At 36.3% G+C, this 17,664-nt stretch overlaps 1 protein-coding gene across 1 annotated transcript in view; it reads left to right on the forward strand.

The window, feature by feature from the left end:
* VWA8 (von Willebrand factor A domain containing 8) overlaps positions 1 to 17,664 on the forward strand; it is a 181,253-nt gene that overhangs the window by 79,062 nt on the left and 84,527 nt on the right. Inside the window, exon 21 of the mRNA XM_082278807.1 lies at positions 6,465 to 6,541. Within this exon, the coding sequence (XP_082134933.1) occupies positions 6,465 to 6,541 (77 nt within the window). The remainder of the gene's footprint in view (positions 1 to 6,464; positions 6,542 to 17,664) is intronic.

Raw genomic sequence — 17,664 nt, forward strand, 5'->3', positions numbered from 1 at the left:
GATCTGTGGCTTTCTGGATAGAGAAGGCTCACAACCATCTCACTTCTGAATTATTTTATTGCCTTGAAATTCTAAAAAACCCAACAGCATGCTAAGCAAAATTGAGGTTATTTTATTTGGCATCACTGTGTTGCCATGATTTATTGAGTTGTTGAGAAGTAGAATGAAGAATTCTATGAAGGTGCTAAATGTTGTGAATAATCTGAAAGAAACTCTGGAAGCACTTGTTAAAAGTGTTGATGTGAGCCAACAGTAAGTAGACTATCAGAAATTCATTAATTATGACTACTGTGTCCAGCGGAGGGCTACGAAGGTGATGAGTGAACTGAAGCATCTCTCTTATGAGGAAAGGTTGAGGGAGGGGGCCTGTTTAGCTTGGAGAAGATCTTGTCAATGTATGCAAATACTTAAGGGTGGATGTCAAGACAATGGGGCCCAGTTCTTTTCACTGGTGCTCAGCAATAGGACAAGAGCAGAAGGCACAAAATGAAGCACAGGAAGTTCCATCTGAATATGAGGAGAAACTTCTGTACTGTGAAAGTGACAGGGCATTGGAACGTGCTGCCCAGAGAGGCCATGGAGTCGCCTTCCCTGGAGATACGCAAAACCCTCCTGAATGTGATCCTGTGCAACCTGCTGTAGGTGAATCTGCTTTGGCAGGGCAGTTGGACTAGATGGAGTTCCCTTCCAGCCCCAAACATTCTGTGATTAAAAGAACTTAGAAATGTAATGGCTTTCTGGTACATTTGCTAATATATTTCCCTGATGGAAGAATGTAATTTCATGCTTTCTGCTGCCTTTCTTTAACTGAGAGATCAACTTACATGAATTCTTGGGCTTGCACTAGCAATTTATTTTATTTTTGAAGAATTTAGTAGGACAAATGATTGAGTTTTTCTTAAAGATATTTAAAATGACATGCTTGATTAGAACTTTTCTTCTAATATAATATTTTTATTCCTAACTCATTGTGAAATTGAATTAAGTACAAACTGAGAGTGTAATAATATCGGTCATCAAAAAACTTGAAATAGCAAATTCTTGGCATTTCAACTTTTCTAGAAGTAAAGGTCTTGTTTTCCTGCTTAAACTTGTTTAAAAATAGGCAGTTTCCTCTGCAAGTCAAGAATGTACTATCCTAAACCCATTTTTTATTATTATTGTGAGCATGAAGAAACTGAGCTCCAGATGAGCTAAATTGGGCCAAATACTGCAATATTTCTTGTCTAGGCAATTAGGTATGACAGCTGTGGAAAACTCAGAAAATATTTCTCTTTGACTTGGTACAGTGTGTACACATAGGAGAATAGGCATGCTTTTTAAATGTGTCTTTGCTTACAGTATTGCTTTCTGCCTTTATACATTAAACTGAAGAACCAGAATTAAAAAAGAAACCATGAATTGATTTTTCTTTTGGATATTTCTTCTCACAGATTCTTTCCATCATAAACTTTTCATATGCTCCTCTCCATTGGACCACAGTTGTCTTATCTCACTGGAAGTATAAAGATTGTATTTAACCTGACAGGGCTCTGGGTTGAAGGGTTCTGGTTGTACTTAAAGTCAGAAAAAGGCATAAACTCTACGAGCTTATCTAGAACTACAGTCAGAGATGTATCCAAAGCACTCCATTCATGATTCCTATCAGGGAATTAAGTTGATTTTTAGTATGAAATTTTCTTATTTTGCTGTCACTATAATTTTTGTATGCCCCAGATGATAAACTCATAATAAAAAAAATGCAATACTAAACCACAGAACACTTACTGTTGTAACTGATAAATATGTAGATTGCAGCTGGGGCAAGATTTAAAATCACCACTGCTTTTGCACAACTATTTAGGTTTGTTGCTAACATTCAGGCACGGTAGCAATGATAGGATTGATTGCAGTGGTCGTCTGGTAGCAATGTCTAGTGTTTGCTGGTGGCACACCTTCTGCAGTTATTAAAATGCATTATTCACATGTGTTCCAAGCAGGGCTTCATAACACCTGGAGTGTGTGAAGTAATTCTGTGTAGGTACTGCTTGTTGCTTTGCTGATAACAGTACTTTTTTTTAGAAAACCAGAGATGCTTCCTCTGGTCTAAAAATTGCAGCCTCAACCAAAACACATGCATTGCAAATGTCTTTGTTTGGCAGAAACAGGCAAGCTGTGACCATGGAAGGTGGTTTGGTGCCAGACCCAGTGCTGGAAACTGTGCATTATCAAAAGTGTTCTCATTTTCTTTATTTTCATTGTTCAGCCAAAAGTTTCTGTGATAATGATAATGCAACACTTTCTGTGAAGTTAGAAACAGAGGACTTTGACATGACGGTTCTGTGTACTAAAGTTTTTTGTTAAGTCAAATTTGTCTTTCATTCTCTACTAATGCAATTTTTAAATTAATTATAAAATTCAATTTCCTAAGGTTAAAAAGTGATAAATTGCTTTTTTACCAGTTTCAAAATTTGTTTCATTCTTTTGTAAGCAGGTGCTCTGCTCTGCACAACAGCTGTGCTCTCATATGGAGAAGGTGTGATTGCAGTGTTTTAGCTGAAGGGCAGTACTGAAGAACACAACATGGCAACCTGTTTAGCTGCTTCAGCAAGGTCTGCAAATCATTTAGAAGAAAATAAAAATGAGGCAGCATGGTTTAGTTTGGGGTTTTTTTTGCTAAGAGGCAGACTGTTAATTTCAACAAGTTGGGTCCAGTTCCTTTGGACTATAACTTTATTGACTTTATTTGGGCTGTGCAGGGGATAAATTTGTCCCACTACTATCAGGTCTGCATCCTGAATTGCAAAATGCCTGCTGGGACTTGTAATAATCTTGTTTATATTTGAAACTGCAGCTTCTGCTAGGAGATTAGGTCATTTCATCCTTGGTATGAATGACTTACAATGTCAGTTAGAAGCATTTTTAACTAAGGGATTATTTTGACTTCTAATTGCATAATTTCTTGTTTGTTATTCATTAGTGCAGATATTTACTTCCCATTTTTCTATTTCAGTTGTCCCATATGTCTGGTGAAGTAAAAATTGTCTAATATTTGTTTTCTGAAGTATTTTTATTCCATTCAGCTGAAACACCAACACAGATGTTCTTTTCTCTCTAATTAACATATGTTTGTAATTCTGTTAAATTAAGTGACTGCAATAGTGTGTATATAAATAGCACGCAGCAAGTGTTAATGGCAAACTGGCTTGTCCTCTGAACGTTAACCTTAGGCTGCAATAATTGCAAAATTATATGAGATTATGTTCTGAATCCAATCCACGTTCAACTCAGTCTTTTAGTATGTTCATATGAAAGGTAGTTCAGGTTATTCGTGCTCAAATAGTTTACTGCTAGCTGTGTGGGTGTCCAAAAGATCCAGCTTGATCCTTGGCAGTCCTGGCGAAGGAGGGTGACTTTGTTGCTGTTTTTGTAATTTCTTGTTTCTGAGGTGCCTGTAACTAGAGTTGGTTTGGAGGTTGTTTTTCCAAAATGTGTTAGCTTTTTCCACATTACTTGTTTGCCTGAAGAAGACAAGTACACGTATTCTTTATCTCATGGAGGTCAGGTGAATTTGGAACAAACCTGCTCTTCTTGGCCTTACACTAATGCATAGTACTTAAGGAACAAACTCATCCAAGCTCTTTTTTTTTGCAGTTTCTTAGTGGTGCTAAAGAGCCTTCTGAATATCTTTGGTCTCTTCCTTCCCTTCTATTATATTGTGACTTGTCAGTGGAGTAGCTGAGACAAAGAGGAGTGGTAACTTGTCATCAAGTAGGAATGTGGAGGGATGGAATCAAAAAGCTTTGACGTGAACTTTGCTCCAGCTACTGTTGCCAGCCAAAGATTTTACGTGGTACACCACAACCTCTGTGAAGGCACACAATGTGCCCTCTGAAGCAGTTCAGTCTAGAAGTTGGGCAATGTTAACTTGTTTATAATAGCTAAAACCTGGTGGGAGTGCCTTTTGGCTTTTAAATACTGCATGCACCTTTTAAAAAATGCATGATGTTCTGAAATTGAAGTATACTTAAAATTAAATAAAAGGAGATATGTGGAGAGTGTGGCAAGATGCACAGATAAAAATGAAGAAGGGGTGAGGTGTGGTCATGGTACAGCTGCCATTGACTTCACTGGGTTACTTTGGTAAGTGTGCTCTTTTCCTTCCTCCACAGTTGCCCTGCACCATGCTTGTTCCTCTGAGGGTTCTCAGAAGTGAGGTGCTCTCCTCTTAATACACTTGATGATAACAAGAAATATGCAAAACCAGTTGTTTGCTTCTCTTTCTACTGGAATGGGAGAGGAAGAAAAATGCTAGCAGTGTTATTTTATAGTTGGGAAAATATTTTTTTTCAGGCAGAATTCTAAGAATCTGTCATAAACATAAAAACCACATGCGCTTTCAGTTAATGCACATGAAAGCCATATTTTTAAAATTACAGTAACCACTTTGTTTAATATTAAGTATGTTTTGCATTGATTCAATATGTTGATCTATTTCATCATCTTTGTACTTGCCACAGCTGGCTGGAGTCCCACTCTGCACTGAAACAGGATATGCAATCTGCTTGGGATGGGTACAGAAACTGTGTGCAGACATCTGCCCAGCCGTCTTTAGCTCTCTTAGAAAAGGAAGCTGCTTTCAGCATGGGTGTTTTGTGTTTGACATTAGGAGTATTCCTGTTTATTCACCCATTTATGATTTAAGTGTCTGACTGCAAGTAGCAGGAAACATACATGAATAAAACTGTCTGTGTGCACCACTAGGGGATTCTTAGCCTGTTTCTGGTTAATGTCTTTTAATGTCTTTGATAAAATTTCTGAACTTGCATATTTCCCCCCAAATGGGTATGTCCCGTAAGTTCCTGCAAGAACCTGTGAGCACAATTTCATCCCCCTTCACAACAGTAGAGAACTGTTTCAGGTGACAGTTTTCAGAAACTACTGGTGAAAAGTGTTAAGTGTGTTGCAGCTTCTTACTACACCTATGTAAAGCTGTAGATTCTTCTGAAGAATCAGATGGAAGAAGATTTGTGAGGAGGCGTGTGGCAGAGCACTAACAGAGTTGGCTTTTCTGTGTTAGAGTCAAGTCTGCAGTAGAATGTAGGTAGTTCTATTTTTGTCTCCTCTGCAGTATTTTTTCCTCTGCTCTCATGGTGAGAACTCTGCTTCTGTGATTTCAACTATTATACATATGTGCCTGATTTTCCATTCTTACAAATGTAGTCAGAAGAGAGACTGTGGTCCCATTTTAAGAAGCTTAAACAGTTTGCAATTCTGCAGCTGGCAGTTACCATCACTCCGCTAGAACTTACAGTCATAAATGTCATAACTTGCAGCTCTGAAGGCTCCTATTCTGATTCAGTGCCAAGTGAAACAGATTAGTGAATCTCAGATTGGTTTAGTCTAATCTCTTTAATCTTTCTTTGGGTTATATTTATCTTCTTTACACTGGTGTGAACTACTAGATGCATTCATGCAATCGGAGTGAGGATCTCAGCAGAGGGACTGGGTCTTGTTGAACAGCTTTTGGCTCGGCTATAACTGAGCTTTTCTTTCTACTGTTTCTTTTCCTTTTTCTTTGCAACCTTTAGCACTCTCACTGGCATTCTGAACTTTCAGGTCTGCAGCCACATCCTTGCAGGAGGAATAAGAATTTCTGCATGTGACTGTCATCTTGGTCTGCATCTACATTAGCATTTCAGACCCGATCTAGAATGTACTTTTGAAGGGAATCTCCTTACTGCAGTTTGATACATACTCATCTCTCTTAGGATGAGACTGAAGTGGAGTATGTTCTCCATCAGCCCACCTAATTCATGTTCTTTGATAACTTCTTCCCTGTGACCAGGTTAGACCTGGATTGCTATACCAGTTCCCAAAATGCTTTTATAGGGCACCCCAGGGTGTTGGCAACACGTAATTCACTGTCATCATTTTGCACAGCTTGCTAGTGCGGACATCCTGCAATAGAGTTATAGATCAATTTTGTCTCCAGCTGAATTCCGATTCCATCTGCGTCTCTTTTGGTAACTTCAGTGGAATAGGATCAGCAACTATCACCAAGGCTGTGCCCAAATTCTGTGTGACAGTTCCAGGATGTTTCCTATGACCACCAAGAATTAACTTTTCCTCTTAAGTACAAGACAACTTCCTAGCATTGGCATTGCAATACCTTTGTGAAATAAAAAGGCTGGAAAAACATGGGTTAGTTAAAGGATGCACAGCATGTGTGGCATAACTTTGGGGACACAGTCCTATTTCTGGTTATTTCTAGTAAGACAGGTAAGTATTTTGTGAATTATATAAAATAAAAAACATATAATCAATGTGTGTTCAGAATTTTCTGAAATAGATTGAAGTTGTATTTACCTATAAAGGAGTACGGAGAGTATTTTGAGAGTTTTAGAAAGTTAGCTTTTCTGTCTTTATAACTTTTAAATATGTACATCTGTATTATGTCTTAATATTGTATTTGTTTACTGCAGGGTGTTGGGAAAAACAAGGTTGTTGACAGATTCCTTCACCTTTTAAACAGACCCAGAGAGTATTTACAGCTGCATAGGTAAGAATGTGTTAGATTTCCGTACTTTGTGGTTTTAGTAAAACTTCTCATGTTATTAAAACTCATGTTTCTGAAGTTTAGTGTGTTCTTACTGTTTGAACAAAGACTCCCTGTTATGCTAAGTGGCACACAGACCACAGGAATGTGTCTGGAAGAGGCAGTAAGCTGACAGGTTGAGGAGTGGGTACAAGAATGTGATGCAATCGCATTGATACATGAGGAAGTAGAAGTCAAAGTGTGTTGATGTTAAACTTTGTTCAAAAAACTATTAATATTTTGCTGTCATTTCTGGAGAGATTTCCCTAAGCATGAGGTATTGTGTGAGGGAAAAGTTGTTTGACTATATCACTCATCAGAAAAGAAACATTTTACATAGTAAAGGCTTTTTGGCTTTTTTCCTTAGGCACTTCTGCTAAGTGCATGTATTTCTTTCTCACCCATAAAAGTTTAGATTAGAAAATTACATCACAAGCTAAAAAACAGACTTCAAGACAATAAACCAACTGAAGACAATTCAAATGCTGAAATAATAGGAAATTATCTGCCTACTTTTTATGACATGAACTTGAAGCCAATAAACTGAAATAAGGAATAAATATGTCTAGAAGACTCATTTTCAGTTGAACTGAATCCCATTTCAGCTTCATTCCTAATCTTTATCTCTTTGTCTTCAATTTCCTAGCTTCATCACCATGTCCCTTTCCATAGTCACTGTTTTGTAAATAGTGCTAATAAAAATGTTGATCTTTGGTATTTTGCCCATTAACAACATGGTGTCTGTAACACTTTCTCTCTCACTTTCTCACCCAGCTTTTTGTCTTCAAATGTCTTGTATTTGTATTCTTGATACCTGGATGGCTCTATCTCATTACTTTTCCACTGCTGTTTTCCTTTATTCTGCCTCTTCTATACTTCCATCACGTCTATGTGAAATACTGCTTTTGTGACCTCCTACTTTCAGCTTTGTGTTAACTTTCGTGCTTGCAGCAGCCACCCACTCTGTCTGGATAAAACACACTGTCATTTTTGCAATCTCAATTATGTCACAAAGTACTACAGTACTTCTGTCTTTCTGTGTGTTCTCCAGTGAGATGTGATGAAGCAGAACAGTGCTTTAATATGAATTCATATAGTTCAGTTGTATAAGCACCATGTTTGGGGTGTTCATGGGGCTGTAGAATGTACGAATTACAGCATGCTAGTTGATACATCACTAGGAAAAAAGTGTGCATTTATTGTCTTGCCAGTACAATGTTCCATAGTCTCTGTAAGGTACTAAGGGGTTTAGAGATAGGCAGAAGTAGAAAATGAAGCAGAAAATGATGAGCAATGCTATGCAGTTTTGCAAAAATAATTCGCAAATATAGAAAAATCAGAAATTTCTATTTCCTGGGTAGCATTTTGAAATACTGTGTGAAGAACTCAGTCTATATAATATTTTGGTTAAACTTTACAGGGTGTTTAAACAAGGATTACAGTATTGTTAGTGCACTCTTCTGGATTGCAAAACAAAGTAAGACCACGTTTACAAAAAACCCAAACAGTTCTCTAGTAAGCTTTTACATACTTTGTAGGGGAAATTCAGTCACTAGCTTATGGCTTAGATGTACTTTATTAGAAAATATTCTAGAATGTGCACTACATCTTTGATAGCCCTGTGTGTTTCTTCAGATTTCCTAGCTAGCTACCATAAATACCTTTAAGCATGCCAAGGAAAATATTTCTAAATATACTGCTTTTAATGGTGCTTGTATACCTGAATTACAGATCTTGACAAATTGGTTAGGGTGAGGTTTTTTGTTGGTTTGGAGATTTTTTTACTGTATTGATGAAAGAGTGTAAGGAGTTCTGCTGCTCTAACTCTACCTGTGTTCAATGACATTCAAGCAGGGAGTATTTACCTTAGTGGCAATAAACTTTTACCAGGAGTAATTTTAAAATCTTGTATTTTATGTCTTGTACTTCAAGATGATGAGAGGAGATAAAAGACAGAAAATGGAGTGTGTTTTTCCTTAAACTTTCTTTCTGACATCCATATTTACTTGCTCTGCAACTGATTCACATGGGAAGGGTCAGCCTGACCTAAAGGTTTTGATTGCTTATGGAGGTTATAAATCCTTTCTCTTAACCTTTCATACCTCATCCATGCCTCATCCATACCATCAGCACCTTATTGGAAAGTTTTATATTCCTGAAGTTTGTAAGTCTTATAAATCATTTTGGTACCATAAAGCAGAATATCTTAATAGAAGGAAGCTGCAATTAGATTCAATTATGACAGAAATTAAGAAAAATGTGTGCTTAGAAATTATTCAAAATACTGGCTGGTTCCTCTTGTGTACTTCCTAATATTAGGAGCTGATCAGGAGTTGACCAGTTTTCTCATTGCATTAATTGTGGGGTTATGGAAACAGGTAGTATGGCATAGGCTCAGCACAGCCTCTTCCTAGGACTGCACTTATGAAGAAGTTTGCTGCTTTTCTGTGTTAAGGAAGAACTTTCATCTGCCAGGTTTTCCCTGTCACTCCTTTCCTACAAGAGTAAGTTTCAGTGGAGAAAACCTAAATTTTGTTTACCCTCCTGGTATGGTTGTCTCCATTTTGTTCACCCAGGACACTGTCTACATGTTACAGAATAAACAACAGCTTTACCTTGTCTAATATTAAAGAAATTCTAAGAGTTCTTTATAGAAATTAAACATGTGCTGTTTTTACAGCCAGTAACTAAGAAACTGTCTGTAAGAAAATTTGATGTTCTCCGAGTTAATGTAACAGAGTCAAGTATTTGTGTTGCTCCTAAATTAGTGAACTCATTATTTTATGAATCTTTCTGTTACTACTTTTACTATCTCTCCAACGATGATGTGGAAAGAAAAAACGAAAAGTTAAATTGGGTAGACTAAATTGGTATTTCATTAAGTCAGGGAAATAATTTTCGTGGAAACTGATAATCATAGAATCATAGAATATCCTGCGTTGGAAGAGAACCACAAAGATCATCAAAGTCCAACTCCCAGCCCTGCACAGGACTATCCCCAGGAGTCACACCATGTGCCCAAGAGCTTTGTTGAAATTCTTTTTGAGTTCAGTCACACTGTGACCACTTCCCTGGGGAGCCTATTCCAGTGCCCAAACACCTTCTGGATGAAGAACCTTTTCCTGATAGCCCATCTAAACCTCCCCTGACAGAGCTTCAGGCCATTTCCTTGGGTCCTGCCACTGGGTACCACAAGGAAGAGTTCAGTGCCTGCCCCTCTGCTTCCCCTCAAGAGGATATCTTGATTTATCATTCATTACTATATGTTTATGTTTTATTAGATCTTGCTTTTTTTATTCCTCATAACAATATCTTGCTTTGAATTACAAAGTCTCTAAAACTAAGAAGATTCCACAGAAAGGAGAAAAAAAAAGTAAAACTTTAGAGAAGACTCAGGCAAGAGCATACGCCCTGTTAAGACTGTAAAATTCTTCTTAGCACTGATGAGAGTAATAGATAAGTATAAAACTGTAAGCTCCCAGCTCTCCTACATAAAAATGTCAGAAGAGAGTATCATGGACTTTAAATTGTTGTCTTCTTTGATACGATCAAAGAAAGAAAAGATAAATTTTACTTCTCTTATCGTCAAATTAGTAACTAATTGCACACAAAGAATGGTTATGCTGGAGTAAGATGTTCTTTATTTGTCATTTAAACATTTAAGTTTGCATCTATTTGAAATTAAGTTTTTTAAGGCTGTTTTTTATATTTCAATTAGAATTATTTCTTCTCCTTGCAGTTACTGTTTTTGTCTTGACTATATTACAGAACTACAGCATTTATCCTTTTGTTTTCAGTGCAAGCTTGATCTGTTGTTCCAATTTGGGGATTTTGGAAGGAATTTTTGGTTTTGTTCAGGGTTTTTTTGGTTTTGTGGGGGTTCTGTGGTGTATTTTGATTGTGAAGAGACTTCTGTTAGAAAGTTTCCTTAAGCCTAGGTTCTGACTAAGAAGATGTAAACTTTAATGGCACAATTTTTATGGTAGTTTCTGGTGGTATAAATAAGGTTCTAAATGTGTAGGCATATGGATTAATATATATACATCAAGTTTTTGAAGTCATACGTTGTTATCTCAGCATTCATCAAAATACACTGCTACACTTAAATCAAAAGCATAAAAAAATGAAAAAATATTATGTGTAATTTATTCTGATATTCTAATTTAGGCAACTAAAAACAACTGGAAAAATACTGGGGAGAACACACAGTGTCACCTCAAGACCTGTGAAGGCTGCCACCTCTGTTCTGCTGGTGTTGGATTTGCTTTAAGTCACATAGCTAAAAAGAGCTACTGGTAACATGACATCTCTGAAAATATCATCTACCAGCATGAGTTGTGCTCCTAATTGCTCTGATAGCAAACAAAATCCTCTCTGTCTTGATAGTCCCTTTACAAAAAATCAATTGCAGAAAGAGCATCTGTGTTCTAAGAAACACGTTTGCTAGGTTCGGGAAGGCATGACATTCATTTTTCTGTATCAAAACCTTTTCTTTTGGTATACATTGCACTCCTTGATTTTTTGAGATATTCAAAATCTGGACACTGGACACTGTCTTGAGTACTTTGACTCTAGGTGACCCTGCTTTAGCAGGTGAGTTGGACTAGATGACCTCTAGAGGTGCCTTCCAACCTCAACCACTCTGATTCCGTGTTTTAGCAACAATTTCTGCAAGGTAGCAGCTGGATGACCCCAGCTAGCTTTTGTTCTAGGGATGTCATAGTAATGTGTCTTCCAAAAAGAAAAAAGTTAAAATGAGTTTATCTTATCTTCATAAAATTATATAATCCAGCAGTGGTTGTTGCATGTCGGGAGACCATTTGCACTGTCCTTAGCTGATGCTCAAATGTGTCAGTAGGAACGGTAGTTAAAGTTGTGGAAATTAGGAAACAGCTTCAGACTCAGCATTGTTTTCAGAAAACAGTGTGTAATGAGATTAAATTTGATAACTTCTAGATCATTTATTTATTGTTATGATATGCATGTAAATAATGAGTGGTTGTTAAGCAGAAGTTTCTCAGATATGTTTCCAGCTTCATGCTGTGTTGGCCACAGATTAGCTGTAGGAGACACAAAATTTGGAGCCCGCAATCTCCTCTGCAGACTGTCTATCACAGGCATTCCTCTATACAATTGAAAATGTCCAGGAATAAAGAGTACTGATCCTTTTCTGTGGAACTTGGTTACTCTTAGCTAGTGGGAGAACTGGATCCCTCCCCTGAGCTGCTACAGATGTGACCACTGAAGTCATGATAAGTAAAGCTAGTCAACTTCAAGTCTAATGCATTATTTTCAGTATGTAGATCTGCATAAGAACATCACCATCACTTACAGAAATAGAAGCTTTTGATGAGTAGACTGCAGTGTAATCTTCATCAATAATTTATTGATGGCTCTGAGTAGATTTTCTGCTGCTCAAAACCCTAGTGAATCTGCAGTTGTGAAATTATTAGTTCTGGCCCATTGTTCTCCTTCTGTGTATCAAGAAAATAATCTTCTACGAAATTAGTTTATTGTGAAAAGAGATAATATGAATCCTTATAGAGTCATATGACAAAAAGGGGGAATATTTTTTAGTGTATGAGGGTTGCTCTCTATGAAGTCAAAAAAGTTAGAACAGCTTGTAAATGTCATGTGATGCCTTTTCATGAAAATAGAGAAAATAGGAGGTTTTCTTCCTTAGCTTTTGATAAAACAGGTATGACCCCTAAATTAGCCATGTTAAGTCTTATTTCTCCATGTGATATCTTTTCTTACAAGTTGAGATAACTCATTTTTCTGAGCATTGACATATACACTAAAGTAATTTGTCTTTGTTGTAAATGTGATGTTTGACACTGTCAAGGGAATACTAACTGCTGTAGAAATTTTATTTTGTATCTGATGATCTTACTATTCCCTTACAAGATACCACACTACCTTGTTCTGTGTGTCCCAATACATTTCATTTCAAAGAATTTGCTTACCACATCTTCATTTGATATCACGTCTTCCTGTCAGAGTTACTGTATTTATTCTAGTGACTGATAATTGGAAAATGTGATACAGGGTTCATTTAAAAAATCTACTACATTTTGTGTTGTGCCTTTTCCAGTTCCCTAATAAATTATAGTAATCTGATGATCTTTTTTTCCAAAACTTACCTGAGTTTGCATATGTTATCCTTTTCAAAATAAACGTAATTTTGCTGTGATCTTTAACAATCAAATTAATGGGAAGTTTGGGGTAGGAAAATGAGCTTATGGTGTCCCTACAAGCAATACTTACTACAGACTGTCCATTAATCTTTAGATCTTAATTTTCTTTCCCTCTTTTTCAGCACATGTAATCAGTATAAAATCTAATTATCTGTTTCCCCTATTGAGATAATTTAAAACTACCCTTTCAGCTTTATTGACTTCAGATTTTTTAAATTCTAATTTTAAAAGTTTTTTCAGAAGAAATAGCTTCCTTTGCCAAAGACACAGGTGGATATTAGAATTATAGTGTACTTGTTCTCAAAATTGCATTTGATTATCATCTCTTGAAAGAATATAGGACCACCTGAAATAATTTAAATGCTGATATAGCTGTTCAGGTCTGTTTTTAAAAACGAACAATATAGAAAAGCCCTCTGTAGTGGGCTATTGAAGGAAGTGTTCTATAGCTGCACTGGTTTATTTCAGTTGAACATAGCAAACAGGTGGGGGGGTGTTGTGTTTTTGTTTGTTGGCAGCTACAAAATGGAAGTCAAGGTAGTTTATCCTCATGATTCATGAGTCATGAATATTTAGATTATTTTCTTTTAATGTTGTACTTTATTGTGTGTGCTTTATTCTTTATGTAGCTCATGTTTGGAAAGAAGTGATGACACATTTTTGTCATGAAGATTTATGTTGTAAAGCACTGAGTGTATTGACTATATAATAGGTGTCTTTATGGTTTTTTACTTGTTTTTTAGTTGTTTTCTTAAATACATTTTCAGTCAGTACAGTTGCAATGCAGAGCTTCCAAGATTTCATGCCAGCCTATGGTCCCTGTTTCCAACATTAGCTTTTCATAAGGTGGCTGACTTGCTCTGCTATTGTCAGATTCTAGGTGTTAGAAAGCTACTTCATTTGTCTTTTTTGTAGGAATTTAATTCAGCTTTAATATCCTGCTGCATGGCTGTTATGGAGAAATAGCTCAGGTAGAAGATGCTGTTTTTTCATTTTCCTCTAAACCTGAAGTAAGAGTTTCTCACTGTTTACTCAATCAAATGTATTCTAACAAACAATAAGGGAAGCTGCAGGGTGTCATGTTCCCCATTTATGGATTTTCCAATTAGAGTGAGTGAATTTTGCATCTTGTTTTGGCAGATGGATCACATGTAAGTAATTGTGTAACTTCAGATTTAAGCATATAACATGAATTAAACATAATTCCCTTTGGCCTTCTTTCTGCCACCTGCAGTCATTCTGAGTAATGAGTACCTTTGTAGTCCAAATAATTTCTTGCATTTTAAACAAGCTTGTGTCCTGCTGACTAGATGCCACAGCCTAGGAGGAAAAAAAACCCAGTGGATTTAATTATCAGTGCATACAGATAAGTCAGAAAGGCTTTGCTGGGTCATTTTTAACAGAGCAATGAGACATCTGGATGGCTTTTCAGATATTTCAGAATTTCCTAAACATAGCAGTCAGATCATGCAGTGCAACGGCTCTGTGATGGGTTGGCTAAAGAAATTAATTTGTAAATGTCAAAAGCATGCAGATTGATTCTTTGTGTTGAGATTGCCTGCTCTTCATCAGGATAATCCATCAATGGATTAACTAACCAATTAACAGCTTCAAATGGCCTTTGGACTAATTATTTTTCAAATACTCTTTAAAATTAGGTCACAGCAGATGGGTATATTCAGGTCTGATTGACATGCAATTGCGGAGGAATATATATCTATGTACATAGGTATTTAGATAATAGATGCCTTACAGAAATGAAGAACAATTTCTAGAGCATACATTCTACGTCTCTTCTTTTTCCTTTCAACTACCATAAAGTTTCATTTGGTGAATGAGAAGAAGGCCAAACCTGAGCTTGGTTTATGTAACCTTGTTACCAAGAGCAGGGACCCCTAAAACACAAGGTTGCCTTGCACAGATAATCTCTTACCCTTTTAGCCTCAGAGTAAGTACATGCAGAAGCCAGGACTGTATTCTTCTGCACTTGTCAAGATGGAGTAATTCCAGGGAATGTGAGTGTTTTTGATGTTAACTGGGGCCCTGACACTGTATCCAGTATTTGGGCATAAGCCTTCCTGGGGACTCAAATCTTGAAATAAAGCGTTGGAGCACCTTTTGTTAAACTAGAGGATAACATCTAACTCTCGGCAATTGATGGAAATTTCTCCTGACTCAGTTCATAGTTCTCCTCCAGAAGGAAGGCATTGCTGTCAGTGAAACAGAAACTGTCACAGTACTATGTTTGAGTCAGTCTGCAGACCTCAGAAATAGCTGCCTTTAGCATAAATAATGCAGCAGTGGCAAAAAATAAATAAAAGACAGTGATACTAGCTAATAAAAAACATGAGAATTCTTAGAAGTCCTACTATGAATTGAGTGGTACTGTCAGAGTTGCTGTATTTAAGTAATGAATTTTTTTTTCTTTTTTTTCCTTCCTTTTTTTTTTTAAATGGAGCACTTGTGAGATGGCTTCCTCGATAAAAATAAAAGTACAATCTTAAGAAAGACATTAGTGAGCTTTTCTTATTTTTATTTTACAATCAGGCGAAGACAAAATTGAGCAATGGTTCAGTTGAGTAAGATGACAGTATGTCAGACAGCTTTTCTCACTCACTTCTATAATCCTACAGTCTTGCTTCTTTGTGTCAGACCTATTTTTATCTTGGGTGCTAAATGTGATTAAATTAGGAGGTTTTGGTATTCATGTCTTTGTTAGAGCCTGTTAGTTAATATTAAGGTGCTATTATTACTAAGTGAAAGTGAATTGGAGTTTTTAGTTCCTTTCCTGTGGGAATTTTGAGTGACAGACATATTTTACATTTAGGAAATTCTGCTTGCCATGTTGTTCAAAAATATTTCAGACTTAGTCTATTTTTATCTTTCTATGTTTCAGTGTCTTTACATTTACATAATTCATTACAAAGTGTAAATTTAAGAAAAAACCCTAAGGAGACAATTTATTTTTAGCCATTCTTTAGTGTGTTTGGGTCATGTTAGGTTTCTGAAGAACAGAAATTAATGATGTGTAAGTGTACAGCATATGAGTCTAAAAGGAAAATAGCATTAATCTGTAATAACCCTTATAAAATCATTCTTATATACGTCTGAATGTAATAGCCTAAGCAAATACGGGAGATTTGCGTACACTTAAGTTATCAAGCCAATGGAATTAATATTTGATTTATATTTAACTTCGTAATACAGTGCAACTCCCCCAATATATTTCCTTAAATATTAAGGTCAAATATCAACAAAGTAGAAGAAAGATAAAACAAGAAAAAAATGAGAAGACAGATTCAGGATGTCAATTTTTATTTTAGTTTGATACCTTCTGTATTTTTTCTGATTATGCTACTTCTGTAATAGCATTTAAACAAACTGTAAACTCTTTTAATGTTTATTTTCCCCAAAAATCTGTCAATTCTCTCTTCTCTGAAGAATGAGATTGTCCTAAGGATTTGTGTGGGCTGCTGGTTATTACAGAATACTTAGCACAATTTAGTATTCCATATTAGGGGGTTATAAGTAATCTCTGCAGAGCCAGAGGATTAAGTCATTAGCTCAGCAAAAGTAAAATAAACTGTTTCATGTTACAGTAAAACATCATTTGACATTTTTGTCTTTTCTTGCATCATCACCTGTGACCATCCATAGCACCACTAGAGATCTTAATTTCCTGATATGTTCTGTTCAGTTTATTGTTTTTCATGCATTATGTCCTTAGTGCAGATTTATGATCTGTAAGGCATCCTGTAATGCATCTTCCTTTACATTGTTCTTGGTCTATGCTTTCCTTGGATCCTCTCATTTTCTCACCTTCCTATTACTTTAAAGAGATCACAGTTCAAATTTGACAAATTTTTCCCCTTTTTGCCTTGTATTAATTCCTCAGAACATTTTTCCATGAGTTATTTCTGACTAATTAGTACCTGTGACTGTGACCTTCATATACTCTAGCATTTGGTGTACACATTTTAAAATTCTTCTGCATCTGCAACTGTATAGGCTTGAACCAGAAATGTTAACTGATAAGGAAGGTAGGCTGATACATACAATATGAGAATTTAGTCCCTAAATAGCAGGTGTTCAAGAAACAAAAATCACTGGTTTATTGGGTTTTTTTGGATCCATTATTTATTTGTCTGCCCAGCATATAAATTGGTTAGACAAACAGGATGACAGTAGAAGCTTTGTTTTTGTGTCCATGGTAGGATTTCTAAGATACTAGATTAGTGCTACTGCTTATTTTAGTGATTTTAAAAAATTACATGTTGCAAGTGAATACAGTGTTAATATAACTATTTGGGGCAGGGTTGCCTACTTGTGACAGGCAACGTTTGATGGGGTTAAATGAAGTGAAGGTGGTCCCAGCTTTGTAACCTTTCTCTTCCTGGATTAAAGTTCAGATCAAGTAGCTAAACATCAGAAGTCTTCTTTCTGCCCTCTGCTTTATCCCCACACATGGAAACTGTGAGATAAATCAATTGTGGGCTTAAAGCTATATAAGGAAATATTAGTTATTAGGGACAGAAATCCTGCTGACAGCAGTTTTAAATAAAGGAAGTGTGCAAGTTATGCTCTCGGTTTAGAACTGTAATATGAAGCTGGCCACTTAATAGTGTGCTGCAAACAGTACTGTTTGATTTCCTGTACCCATGGAACTTATCAGAATTGTTGTTTTTTTACCAAGTGTTGCAAAATTAAAGATAGAATTAAGTAGATATTTGGAAGAGTGAGTCAGCTAGGCTTAAGCAAACAGTTTTGTTACAGCACGGCTGTGAAAGGTAAGAGATTTTTGTTGCATCAAATGTTACATACAGTGCAGAGGTTACCAACCTTACCGATGGACCAGTATGTGGATCTCAAGCAGCGTTACATGAGGCTCTC

This window comes from Coloeus monedula, assembly GCF_965178545.1.
Source record: "Coloeus monedula genome assembly, chromosome: 3".
NCBI lineage: Eukaryota > Metazoa > Chordata > Aves > Passeriformes > Corvidae > Coloeus > Coloeus monedula.